Source organism: Crocodylus porosus, unplaced genomic scaffold (assembly GCF_001723895.1).
Source record: "Crocodylus porosus isolate Cpor-Errol unplaced genomic scaffold, CroPor_comp1, whole genome shotgun sequence".
NCBI classification, from domain to species: domain Eukaryota; kingdom Metazoa; phylum Chordata; order Crocodylia; family Crocodylidae; genus Crocodylus; species Crocodylus porosus.
The window spans coordinates 33,667,039-33,680,259 of NW_017728914.1; the positions used below are offsets into that span (position 1 = coordinate 33,667,039).

Below are 13,221 nucleotides of genomic sequence, written 5' to 3' on the forward strand. Positions count from 1 at the left end.
AGGGGGAAGAGGAAAAAGTTGTTCGGCTGGCTGAGAGCTCTGGTTCTGGGGCTGGGGCTGGGTCCTTCTGCCTCGCCAGCGTGTCTGGATGCTCAGCGTGAGCTGGGGTGAAGCTGGGCAGTTCCCAGGCGAGCAGGCACCTTCCCACCGGGTACAGCCTGTGCCCTGCTGGGCCTTGATGCCGGCCTCTTGGCTTCCTCCCTGCGACGAGCACCGGGATCCTTTGCCGCCTTCCTACTGTTTTGGGGGAGTCCAACTGGAAATGCCTCCAAGGTACCCGGTTACCCCAAAGGGCTGGGAACCCCATTGCTAAAACCCAGGTCCCTTTGAAGGCTCTCACGCGGACCCCCCCTCGGCACCTGGGTCTTGCCAGGCTCGCCAGGCGGGCTGGGCAGTGCCAGGCTGATGTAATGCCTTTGGCCATGGAGCCGTGTTGGATGGGATGCTGGGTTTTGCATAACTTCCCTCCAGCCGCCCGCTGCAAAAGGGCAGGTTTATAGGCCGGCGTCTCCAGCTGCCGTCGTCAGAGGGAACTTTTCCGTGCCTGTCGGCAGGCCCCGAAGGAGCGCTCTCCTGGCCTCCCGGCGCGACGTAAACAGGGTTGTTTGCTCCCGTGGTAAACTGACACCCGCACGCGCGCGCGTGTGCATGTGTGTGTGCATGTGGCAGATGTGCTGCAGAGCCTGGCTATTAATTAGGAAGGCAAAACTGCTGCTCGGCCGGCACACACAGCTGGGAAGCGGAGCCCTGCTATTTCAGCCCGATGAGGGGGCTCGGACGGGGGCCCCATCTGTCACCTGCCCGTCTCGCGTGCCCCCGCTGCAAGGCGCGGGCTTGGCGGCAGCAGACCAGGGGATCGGTTCAGTTGCTTGCTGGACCCTGGACGGCTCCAAACTTCGTTTGCCAGCAGGCGGAAGCCGGGGGCTTGCTGCTTTTCTGCCCCCCGCATAAACCCTCCGCATGTGTTTCCAAAGCTGGCATTGTATAGACTCCACCAGAGCTGCTAAGCTCTGCAAGATGTGGGGGTGGATCTCCAGCATATACCTTGCTGCATGTAAAGGCAAAGAGGTTGGATGTCTGAATGAAGCCGGCAGATCTGACGGGGTTTAGCCTTTTCCTTTCCAGCCGCCCCCGGCTCATTTCTGCCCATCAGGAGTGATTTCATTTGCCCTACTTTTCTTCCCTGCAGCAAAGGGCTGCTCAGGGGCAATTTGGTCCCAGCCAGACCACCCCGCGCTGGAGACACGCGGTCGGCCAGCGTGCAAGCTGCGGCCAAGGGGTTCGGTTACACCTTGTCCCAGGGACGATGATAAATACAGCCTGTCCCTCTTTCGTCCCCAATTTGCCCTGTCAATCAGGGAGGTCTCTAGGCGGTCCCTGTCCTCCACTCTGGACCAGAGGTTGCTCCGAGGCCTCAGTATCTCTACACCCAGGAGATACGTGAGCAGATCTGGGTGTGTGAGGAGCCCAGCGAGCGTGCCCCCTTGGATCCTTGAGGCGTCTCCCGTCCGGTCTCTATTGGGCTTCAGCCGCACCTGTTTTCTCAGTGTTTGCTACCATCCTCCAGCTCCTGCTGTTGCCTGGGGTGTGAGCCCTCGTCAGGGGAACTGGCTGGAGAGAGGTGCCCAGAGCAGCTAAAGCACGTGGCGGGGCTCTTTGCAGCGTGCTATGAAAGTCCTTAGAGAGACGGCGACTTGGTCTCCATGGCCAGCTTGAGACTAGCTTCTCTGCTGCAGCGGCGGTGGGTTCGGGGTGCAAGCGCTGGTCCTTTTCTCCGTCCTGCCGCAGCCACCTCCTTCCCCCTGGATCTCTGGGGGAAACCCTCTGGCTACGGCTAGACAAGCTGATTGCTTCTGGAGGAAATCTAGTGGCAGGGCTATCCCTGGCACCCAAGAACTGCTTTGTAAGTCGGTGCCTGGCATGGAGATGCCCCGGACCCTGGTCCTGCTTCATGCTGCGAGGCCTGCACTGGTCTCTCAATATGCCCAGTGAGGAGGTTGCTACGGACTGTGTTGCCTCGCATGTTGAAGCTTGACCTCCTGCCTGCCCTACACCCGGGTGTCACCAGCTTTCTGTGCTGCCCCGCGCCTGGGCTGGTGCAAAAGCAACAGCAGTGTTTCCCCTGCCGCCCTTCTCCCCCTACCTAGCGGGAACAGGGCTGGGGGAGGTGGCAGGGGTATGGGATTTCCATCACTGGGTTCAGCAGTGATCTGCCCATTGCAAAGAGGAAAACAGAGGCAGGTGTAGGGCAGTGCTGGGCCCCTCCAGGCTGTGAGAGTCTGCGTATCCTCTGGGCCAGCAAGCCCTGGGCCACATGGCATTGGGAGCACATCTACATGGCTTCGTTACTGCTGTGACCACGTCCTGCCCACTCATTCCTGCTCAGCCCACGCCAAATCCTGGAACGAGGACACTTTGGAGAGGCCTGGAGCAGGTGCCAGCAAGTGCATCCCAGCTAGTGAGATGGAGGGTGGCACCGGGCACCCATGGAGCCATCCCCGAGGCAGCTCCGACATCTCACTGCCAGGATCGGGGAGCAGGCGTGAGGGGGCTTCACAGCCATGTCCTTGGGCAGCACGTGGAGGAAGGCAGGGCAGGCCTTTGTTTTCTGGGGAGAGGGCAGCCTTGAGGCCTGAAAAGAGGCAGAACTGTCATGCCCTGTACAGAACCGGTGTGTGCATGCACGCACACGTGTGTGCATGTCCAAATAGACATAGCAAAAAGTTTCACCCGGCTGGAGCTGGGGGGAGAGGCTGGGGAGGGGGTCTCTGCTGGAAACACGTGTTGTCAAAAGCTCCACACGCACACACACCCCCTTGGCTTTCTTGCGGGTTTGGGTGGCTGCGTGTTTTTGTCACTGATTAAGATCCCTGCCGAGCCCGCGCTCCATCCCGCTGCACGGGGACTGCATCCATGCCGACTTGCCCGGCAGCCGGCGTGGGTGACGTGGCGTGCCCCCTCCAGCACATCTGCTGGGGAGCTGACAGTCCACGCGGCTGTGTCACAGGATCCCCGAGCCTCGTTAGGTAACACTCCTGGCATAATAGTGCCAGCCCGCACAAAGCAGCTCCTCACACCTGATACAGCCGTGTTGTTTCCCGAAAGAAATCCAGGTGCTTGGCATTGTCTGGCAGCGGGCTGGCATAAATCTGCCAGGGCAGGGGCACAGGGCATCTATTCCCTGGGACCCCCATAGCACCTGCCGGAGGACAAACAGGGTGTGAGATCCCCAAGGCATTTTTGTGTGGAAGAACAGCATCCTGATTTATTGCATGGGGCTTTCTGGTCCCTTTTGTGTCCCCCACTCCCTCCCGGGACACGTTTCTGACTGTTACCTTGCATGGAGGTGAGCAGAGCCTCTGTGCGATGGGCTGCCAGGTGCTGCTCTGTTGTGACGGTGGGGACCGCGTCTCCACTGGCTCCTCATGTTGAAGTGCTGGCTCTGGAGCCTGCGTCATGCCCTGTCCCCACTGTTGCACGCGATGGGTTTGTTTGCTCTGCGCCACGCCGTCTCCTGAGACCTTCCACGTAGCACGGTGCTTGCAGACATCTTCCTAGCGAGCCGCGGGGCTTGTGTAAGAGGTCTCAGGTCGGTAGCAGGCTGCGGGAGGCAAAGCGAAATCAAACAGTTTGAAAAGCTCCTGCCACGGCGTGGGTTTGGGATTTTATGTTTTCTCTTCCAGCCCATTACCCTTGCGGGGCTGCTGTGGTGAGCTCCCGGCATGGAGAGGCTCAGTACAAGGGCTTTTCCTTCGGTGCCCAGTGCCGATGCAGTGCAACCTGCCCTCCAGAGATTGCAAGAGGCACAGCCACCCAGGTCACTCCCTGTCCTCCTCGCTGCCCTGGTCTGCTCTGTCCTACCCCATGGACCCACAGCACCCTTGAGCTCAAGGTGCAAGCCTTAGCTGCGGAGACCTCTGAGCACAAGGTTGGATTTGAGCTATCCCAGATTTGACAGCCATAGCAGCAAGAAAAAGGAAGTGCCCCTGAGTAAAATCCAGGCCTCCATGCTGTCAGCAGGAGTTTTCCTATTGACTTCAGTTTTGGGGGGTTGTCTCTGAGAAAAGGCTTAAGCTCCTGGGTTGGTACCCTGGCCCCTTGGAAGTCAACAGCAAAGCTCCCCTGGACGTCAGGGAGGTCAGAAAGTTGTCCTTGTTGGGCAATGATACATGCTTCCCCAGGGAGTTGATGCAGGGGGAGCCTGGATCCCACGTAAACCCCCCGTCCAAGCCCGGCGGGTCACACCGCAGCCAACTGCAGCCTTTGTTTCATGCCTGTCAGTCACCTGTGTCTTCGCCGGCTTCATTTCAGCTGCTTTCCCTCTGCCACAGCCCTTTGCAACTGGATCCCCCCACCGCTAGGAAAGTTGAGCAGGGAGGAATTTTGTTTTCTGGGTGGCTGGGATGGGGGGAGCGACAAAAACACCGCTCGTCACCCTCGTCGGTCCCGACAGCGGAGAGAGGGCTGTGTCCTTGTTGGCCCAAAGGTCGACTTTGACAGCTCGGTTAAAGGCTGCTAAGCTGGGAACGCAGCTGGAAGCCACGCCGGCCGGTGGCACTTGGAAAGCTAGGGAGCTAGTTAGCGGCGGGCACTTCTATCCCAGTGGCACCCAGCCGCTCGACCCCGGCGTCCGGCAGCATTTCCATTGCAAACTCCTCTTCATCGTGATGAAAATCCAAGCAAACGGAGATGGCCAGCGGGGCTGCACGCACGAAGCTGTCTCGTTCCCGGCAGCTCCAGAAACTATCCCCTGGCTGGGAGAGGAGCATGCTGCAGTGGTCTCCACTGACCCTCGCAGCTGACTCCGCAGGGGTGTTGCCAAGCCCTGGAAGGGGCTGCTCCGTCCGTAGCTCCGCTGAGGGGTGAATCCAAGGATAAAGAGCAACAGGGGTTGGGATCTCTTCAGACCCTTTCCAGAGAAGTCTCCCCATCACAGGACAAGGCAGCGCAGAGCGCGTATGTGCCCATTGCCCGCCGTGCGAAAAGCGCCCTGTTTCACCCCTGTCTGCAACCGATTTCAGCCCAGCTCTCCCGTGCTACAGAGCTGTCAGTCTGGTGTTCGGTGCCTGGATTTCGCCTCAAGCTACATGGTTGTCTCAGAAGGGATCAAAGCATTTCTGAAGCCTCCAAGCAACATCTCTCTCTTCTCTGCTAACTTTCTCTGGATCGCTAATGGACATGACGTGGCCACGGCTTTTTCTTCGGTGACACTTTTGCACGTGCCCGCTGCAGCCTTCTGCTGGAAATAACTCCCCCACCCCACAATGATCACTGCCGTGGATCCAGCACCCATGATTTCTGCCCCCACCCCCCAAATAGTGCTAGGATGGGGGGGGTTTAAACCCCTTTTTATGAATATGCTGGTGGGAGAAGGGTGGGCTCCTTCTGTGAGGATGTTGAGCGTGGCAGGGTCGTCGCACAGGTGGATGCGTGGAAGATCAGCGGGCGAAGAGGCACATGTGGGACAAAAGAAGCAGGGTCATGTTTGGAGCCGCCAAAGCATTTGCCAACCTTGTGCCAATGGGCTAAAGCATATAGCATATATATATTTATAGCGAAAGCATATTTAGAGCGTGGTAAACCCTCTGTTTTGTACCGGTCTATTCCTCTGCAAGCTTCACCCTGGCTTTCCAGCACTTGGCTGGCCCCCTCAGCCTTTCCCGTTTTCCTTCTCCCCCCCGTGCCGTGTTGGACTTTGTGCGCTCTGACGGCCTGGGGAGCAGGGCAGGGATGGAGGGAGGAGGCGCGGAGGAGAGGGCGGGTTGCGGCGAGGCAGGGCGCGGGGGCGCACGGCTCTTGAGGAAGAGCACGCTCGGCTGCAGGGGTTGGCAGCGGTGCAGGCTCCGGATTAGAGGTGCTTGTCCCTGGGGGGCAGAGAGCACGTCCCTCCTCCGCCGCTTGGGAGGAGGTGTCGTGGCAGGCTCGAGAGCCACGTTCCCGCACAGCCCGGAGGCAGGGAGGGGAGGGAGCAGGTGAAGGAAAGGTGATGGAAAGCAGGGTGCCGTAGCACGACAGCCTGATCCCCTCCCGGGGCCGGCGGCGTGTGCAGGCGGAGCGTGTGTGCCGGGGCATGTGCGGGGAGGCGTGTGCCCAAGAGCCGCCAACCGCGCCAAAAGGGCCTGGAGTGGCTAGTCGGGCGCCACGTTGGCCTGCCTGGCGGAGCAGAGCAGCCAGTCTAAGGACAACGGGGCCTAGTGGGTGATGGGGGTGAGAGGCCAACGCTGGATGCTCGAGGCTCGAGACGCTGCTGGATCAGCGGCCGCGTCTCTAAGTGCCCGTGTTGGAGGCTCGTCCCAGACCACACAGGGGGCATGAATCAGCGACGCTCCGTTAGCCGTGCAGCGGAGGCCAGAGAGCGGGGCGCACGTGCTCACAACAGGCGCACACGCGTTCACGACCGGCATGTTTGCACGCAGCAGACACAAGATTTCAGCGCCTAGCAGTCCGCTAAGCCGAGGAGAGCTTCACCCGCCAAGAACGAGGCATCCATGCAGCTCGGAAGGCCCCCTTGGTTGCTATTAAAAGACAGTAGCGAGGAGGAGAGTCTCCAAAATGGCTCCGCTGAGAGCTGCGCTTCTCCGGCAGCCTTGGCCGCAGGAAACCTTGGCCGCGTCTGGAGCGGGCTGACGTGAGTGTGAAACATCTGGAGCCTGCGGCTGGTTTCTCCGCGGCTCCGGCATTCCAGCGCCGTATTTCTTCCTCCGCTGTCAGAGATAAACACGGGCAGGGCAGCTTGGCCGAGAGCGGAGCCCAGGCTCCTCTCCAGCCAGCGTCGACTTCTCGGATGGGATGGGGACACATCGCTGTTCCCCTTCGTGTGGCTGCCAAAGCAAGGCCAGTGCGAAGGTTGCCTCTAAACAGACAGGTAAGGCCTGGCAGTCCCGTGTCCGTGCATCCTCGGCGTCTGCAGAAGAGCCTGCTGGCCTTTCCCTTTGTTCTCTCTCCCTCGCCCCCCTGGCGCAGCCTGGATCGCTGCCCGTCCCGTCGACGCCTCCAGAGACCCTCGCTGGCCCCGTTCGAGGCTCCCGGGCCTGAGCAAGGGGCACCCGGGCTGGACCCGTTCTGCCTCCCCAGCTCCAGCTGCTGTCTGCGCACGCAGGGATGCCCCCCGAGGGCAGGCCAGACAGATGCACAGCATAGTACGAGGGAAGTGGAGCTGCTAATGAAGAGCCGGCTAAATCCTTTCTGAGACGGGGAAGGAATTTGCATCCTGTCAAAACAGAAGCGTTTCAGCTGGAGAGATGTGCAGGGGGGCGGCTGCGGCAGGGCTGCCACGGTGCGTGACGGGGCTTGTCCGCGCGGCGCGTTTGCTAAAGCCTCCGGAGCTGGCCGCGCCTCGTCTACCTGCCTCTCTGGGCCAGAGCCCTTCCATGTGCTGAAGTAACACGGCCTCCTCCTCTCCGTTCCCTGGCAGCGGGGAGAGAAGGGGCCATATGATTCAGCCCTTCCCTTGGCAGAGAGATCATTTCCTTAGGAACGGAGTCAGACACATCCATGAATTAATCGCGGAAGGTGGGTGGCTGCACGCTGCCTCGCAGCCAGCGCTTTGGGTCTTGCCCGTTGCCGTTTCTGCAAGGCCACGACGGCCTGAATCTGTCTGGGGAATGAATAGACACCGCAGAGCGGGCAGCCATGGTGCTTCGGGGCTCGGGGCCTGGGCCGTGCCTGGGCCGGGGGAAACGGGACAGAACCGGCCCATGCAACGGGGCGGGGGCATGTTTGCAGAGAGCCCCTTGCTTGAGGCTGGGGCATCTGCAGCGGCGCTTGAGAGGGGTCGTGCCCCCTGCCTGCGGGCCGCGAGGGGCCTGGTGTTAGATGCGCTGCTCCCGAAGTCTTCCTCTGCCTGTGATAAAGGGTGTGCTGCCAAGGGGCTGTGGGGGGGGAGTGGAGGGCGCATATGCCGGTTCGGGGTGTAGGAGGGGAGAGCTGGTGTGTGCGGGGGTGCGCTGTGCTGGGGGGGGTGTCGGAGGGCAAGGGGTAGGGTGCAGGAGGTTGGGCACTGGTGCATGCGTGTGGCCACATGTATAGGGAGGTGTGCTGATGCAGGAGGCGTGAGCTTCTGGGGTGTGGAGGGGAGCGCAGGATTTTCTGTATTGATGAGTGTGTGTGTATATGTGCGTGCATGGAGGGATGTGTGTGTGTCTGGAGGGGTGTGTGCATGTGTGAATGTGTGTATACATGGAGAGATGTGTGTGTGTGCAAATGTGTGCGCGCTTGGAGGAGGTGTGCGTGTGTGTGTGAGTGGAGGGGTGTGTGCGTGCATGGAGGGGTGTGTCTGTGTGTGCACATGCATAGGTCTATGTGCATGGAGGGATGTGTGTGTGCTTGGAGGGGTGTGTGAATGTGTGTGTGCATGGAGGGGTGTGTGCGCGCTTGGAGGAGGTGTGCGTGTGTGTGTGAGTGGAGGGGTGTGTGCGTGCATGGAGGGGTGTGTCTGTGTGTGCACAAGCATAGGTCTATGTGCATGGAGGGATGTGTCTGTGCCTGGAGGGTGTGTGCACATGGAGGGATGTGTGTGAATGTACATGCATGCATGGAGGGATGTGCGTGTGCCTGGAGGGGTGTGTGAATGTGTGTGTGCATGGAGGGATGCGTGTGTGCCTGAAGGGGGGGGTGTGTGCCTGTGTGAATGTGTGTGTGCCTGGAGGGATGTGCCCGTGCCTGGAGGGGTGTGTGCGCGCGAATGTGTGCATGGAGGGTGTGAGCTTGCACGTGTGTCGACACTGGAGCCAAAGGAAGCAGGCTGTAGTCTCCATACGATGGGGAGTCTGCGAAGGAAGCGATGCCGCGAGTTTCCATTTATATCCGAGCTGGTGGGAAAGTTGCAGGCGCGGCAGAGCTGCGTGGAAGTGGCAGGGTGTTCACAGCCATCCGCCCGCTCACGAGTGCTAGTCCAGTGCGGGCCAAGCTTCTCGGTCGGCGGGCCGCAGACAAGTCCTGCAGGGTTTGCCAGGGACAGGAAGAGAGCGGCTCCGGCCTGAGTGTGCCGGGGGTGTGCACTGTCACCACCATGCACGCTCATGTGTGAGCAAACGCCCCTGCCATGGTTACATCTAGGTTCAGGTTCTTAGCCGGCGGCTAGCACCATCCGATACCTCTTCGTAAAACTACTGCCAACCCTAACACAACACCAGGCATCACACCCGAACCTGCCACCGTGGCAGCCAGCCTCCTGCTTCCGGAAACGGTTAGTATTTGCTCGAAAGACCCCAGGTAGAGGGCCATGCCCCTACCTACAGAGGAAGCCGATGGCCCCAGAGCTCAGGGGGTGGCATCCCGTTCAGCTCCCTGCAGCTGCATCCATTGTCTTGTGCCAGCGGTGAGTTGACTTCCCTAGGACGGGGAGGAAATTCGCCGCTGCCCCACACAGCAGGGTTTCACATCTCCTCTCTGGAAATGCATCCTCTGGGCATGGGAGCCCTAGCCAGGGTGTCCTGTCTTGGCACAGAGGGCATGCTGCGCTCTCGGGGCACTCCCATCAACACCACAGCCCTGCTGGCCGCTGCAGCACAGGGTTTGCTGTTTGCACGTTCTCAGCATGGATTGCTGCACAACTGGGACGCATGCAAAGCTCGGTGGGTGCGTGATCCCCGTCCCCAGGCCCAGCTGCAGCATGCCAGCCTTGGCGCCCACCCGGCTGTGCCCACGTGGAGGTGAGAATCCAGGGCACGAGGCAGGCCTGGAGCAGCCGATGCAGCAGGAAGGCTTGGCAGCGGCTTTGGAGAGGGCTGGCTGATGGTGGGACTGGAGACAAGCTGGCAGAGCTCTGTGGCTTATGGGACAAGAGTGACCACGCGGGTCTGTCCGCCTGGGATTATTAGTGGCTTTACACACTTTGCTGGCAGCCTGCCATGGGTGTCACGGTGGCACTGCCAGGCCCAGGGTGGTATGTGTGCAGTGCAGTGAGCAAGGGTGTGAGGGTCTGGCCCTTAGCAAAGCGCAGATGCATGCTCCAGTGGCTGGGGAGGGTGTGGGGGACCACCCGGCACAGCCCAGCCCTGGCTGCTGGCACACGGCTTTGGGCTCCCTCTTAGATAACGTGCCAGTGAGTGGCATCCCGTGAGCGAGGTGTTCCCATGCCCTTGCTGCCGTGCTCCTCCGTGCCACAACCGTGCGGCTCAAGACTGGGGCTTCGAGACACTTATGCCGGTAAACGAGGCCTCGGCACGCGCCTGCACTGTGGGACCCCATCCTTGGAGGTGTTTAAGACCTGGGTAGACAAAGCTTTAGCTGGGATGCTGTAGCTGGGGCTGGTCCTGCTTGGAGCGGGGGGTTGCACTGGATGTGCCCTCCGGAGGTCCACTTTCAACCCTCATTTTCGATGATCCCCCGACGCTCCACCGCCAGCTTGTGCTGCATTTGGCTGAGGCTGGGGTGTGGGAGAGGAAACTCTCAACTCAGGGCAGCTTTCCCGGGTCGGCTCCTTCTGTCTCCTTGCCTCCGGCGAGCTGGGAGGGCTCGCGCTGCGCAGCTCGGCCCTTTTCTTTGCTGGTCGGCTTAAGGGGCTGAAGTGCTACTTAAAATATCCTGGAAGGATCCCAAGCAGCGCAGAAGGCAAGAAAATGAGAAACACATGAAGCGAGCGGGAGTTACCGCCAGGTGCGCTCGGAAGAGCGGGGATCGGTGTGGGGCAGACCTGCCAGCCCCAGGCAGCAGCTTCTGGAGGCTGCTCCTCCTAAAGGTGCATGTACCGGAGGTCACCCTCTCGGCCCGCCGATGCTGCCAGGCCCTGCTTGGCCGTGCAGGCTGGGCGGGGAGCGAGGTTCAAGGGGAGGCAGAGAATCGATGAGTTGCATGCGTGAACCCTTGGTGGGGGTCCAGCTTTAGCCTGCAAGACTCTCCGAGGAGTCCCCCGACCTGCAACGCCTCACTGGGGCTGCCAGGTGGGGCAGGCCCCTTGTCCAGCAGCCGGTGCCCATGGCTGAGAGGCAGACAACAAATCGCTGTGCCCTGCAGCTGCTAGGCTTGCCTGTCTCACCCCAAGTGCTGTCTGCAGCACCTGGGATCTCCACCAGCTTCCTCCATGGGTCCAGCCGGGCTGTTTGCATCTCCAGCCTCCCGTGGCTGCCGCTCTCTGCAATTACTAGCGCTGCCTTCAGCTGGCTCTGCCGTGGCTGTCACTGCTGCTAAGGCTAAGCAGGGAGGAGGGTCAGTGTTCATTGCACCTTGCTTACTTCTGCTCTGACCTGCGTCCCCAAATGCTGCCTGTGTGTGGGCAGGGAGGAATGGCCCCTGCCCTCACCTGAGCACTCGTGGAGTCTCCGGCTCAAACGGGCCCATCCTGCTGCATCTCTTTTGCTAGGCTGGGGGGATGGGGGCTTTTCTGGGCTGCTGGAGGGTGCAGTGTGCTGTGCACTGGCTGAGTGGTGGCTGGTGCCTGTCCCTGGCGGGCGTGGGAGCCAGCCCAGCGAGGGTGAGGCCATCCTTTTGTTCGGCCGGGTTTCCAGAACAGCTGCCCAGTTTGGCTGGAAACCCCTTGTCGCAGGGACCTGTGCACAGGAATCCCAGCTCTGGCGGCTTCAGTGCCGCTCTGGGCCAGGGACCAGGAGCGGAGCCCAGCTGCTGCGCGCTACCGCCATCCGCTCGGCCGTAAACTTTTTACTGCCATTCTTTGTTTCTGAGGCTTCCTCTCCCTCGATGCGTGGAGTCACGGGAGCTTCAGCAAAGCCGCTCGGAGGAAATGGCTCACACGGAGAAAATGCGGGCTGTACCGTTCCACATCCTCTTGTACGTCGCTCGTGGCTTCTGCGCTGGCCTGGCCCGGCTTCTGCTGGGCGCGGGAGCTAGCCGCTGGCGTGCCTCCAGTTGCAAGTGTGGGAGGATGCGCGGGTGCTTTTCCAGGAAGCCAGGGGGTGAGCGTGGTTGAATCACCGCTCCCCGCCGCTGTCTGACGGGTCAAGAGGTGCGTGGGTTTCCTATAGGATGCTGCCATCTCGTGTCACTTTGCAACAAGGCCCCTCAATGAGATGGGCCCTGTCCATCTGGGCTCTCTTTGGGTGCTGCCCAGCCGTGTCCAGCTTGCAGCAGAGTTCACGGGCTCACCTTAATGACGGCTGATCGCACCTAAGGGGAAGGTGGCAGGACTTCGGAGGCAGCGCCGAGCTGGCCCGCGTCCAGATCCGAGCAGCGCGGCTGAAACGGAGGAGCTGCAACCTGAAACCGTTTGATAAATTCCTTTCTGATACAGTCACTGCCAGTACAGTGCACGGCTCGGCCGAAATCCCCACCCAGGCAAAGGAGGGGTGTTCAGGAAGGACATCGGCTCCCTGGGGCTTGCCTATGCTGGGGTCTTGTTGGCCATTGGTGGCAGGAGCGAAGGGCCCAGGACTGTTCCCTCTCCTCCAAGGAGACGAGGCCGTGGGGAAGCTGAGATGCATGCAGCCGGCTCTTCAGGCCTCGACAGGCTGCCATGCCCATGTGTTTGGCTTACACATAACGCCCCCGATCCAGGCACGTGGGAGATATCCAGGCACTCCCGCTGGCCTCCGGAGATGCTGAGTTGATAGAAAAAGCACTTTCCCCCTCTCCTCCTCTTGCAGTCGGATGCAAGCTCCTGGCAGCTCACTGGTACCACAGAGACGAGAAAACGGGTGGAGGAAACTTTTACCCATTGCCCGGATCAGACCTTTCTCAGTCTGGAAAAGGCTCAGATAATTGTTGTAGTAACTGAGGGCCCCAATCCCACCTTTTGGTTACCTGCGGGCAAATGGGGACATGCCACGGGAATGTGTAAGAGCTGTTCTTGCAGGAGTTTGGACTTCAAAGGAGCTGGGGGTGGAGATGCTGGAAAGCACCCCTGAAATGCTGCTTTGGTTCTGGTGCCTGTTGCCTCTCCAAGCCAACACGATGTGGAAAAGCCTCCCGGCCCCTTTGCTTCTCCGCACCAGCCCTGCTCGGCATCTGTCGCTACCACGGGCCTTCGTACGTGGGAAGGAGGTTCCTGTTGTCTAGGGAGCAGCACACACCTGGCACAGAGACTTCCCTCCTGCAGCAGGCTGGAGGGCAAAGTCCTGGTTGAGCGTCACGCTGGTTGTAATGCTGTCAAGCAAGTTTATCTGCATCCTAGCAGCACCCCCGGCTTTAAAGGATGCCTTCAGCTTCCCCACATTGCACAGATGTAATTCCATCATCTTCCATTTGCCCTCCATGTACTGTCCCTGAAGGGCAACCCCAGTGTGTCCTGGAGAAGCCCGTTTCATCCCAAAAGCACGGGGGGGGGGG

General features: G+C 60.6%; 1 protein-coding gene across 1 annotated transcript in view; it reads left to right on the top strand.

Moving 5' to 3' along the window:
- The window catches only part of SYNPO (synaptopodin), a 42,696-nt gene that overhangs the window by 19,068 nt on the left and 10,407 nt on the right, over positions 1 to 13,221 (top strand). The window contains exons 4-5 of the mRNA XM_019535234.1: positions 3,520 to 3,528; positions 12,092 to 12,111. Coding sequence (XP_019390779.1) covers positions 3,520 to 3,528; positions 12,092 to 12,111 — 29 coding nt within the window. The remainder of the gene's footprint in view (positions 1 to 3,519; positions 3,529 to 12,091; positions 12,112 to 13,221) is intronic.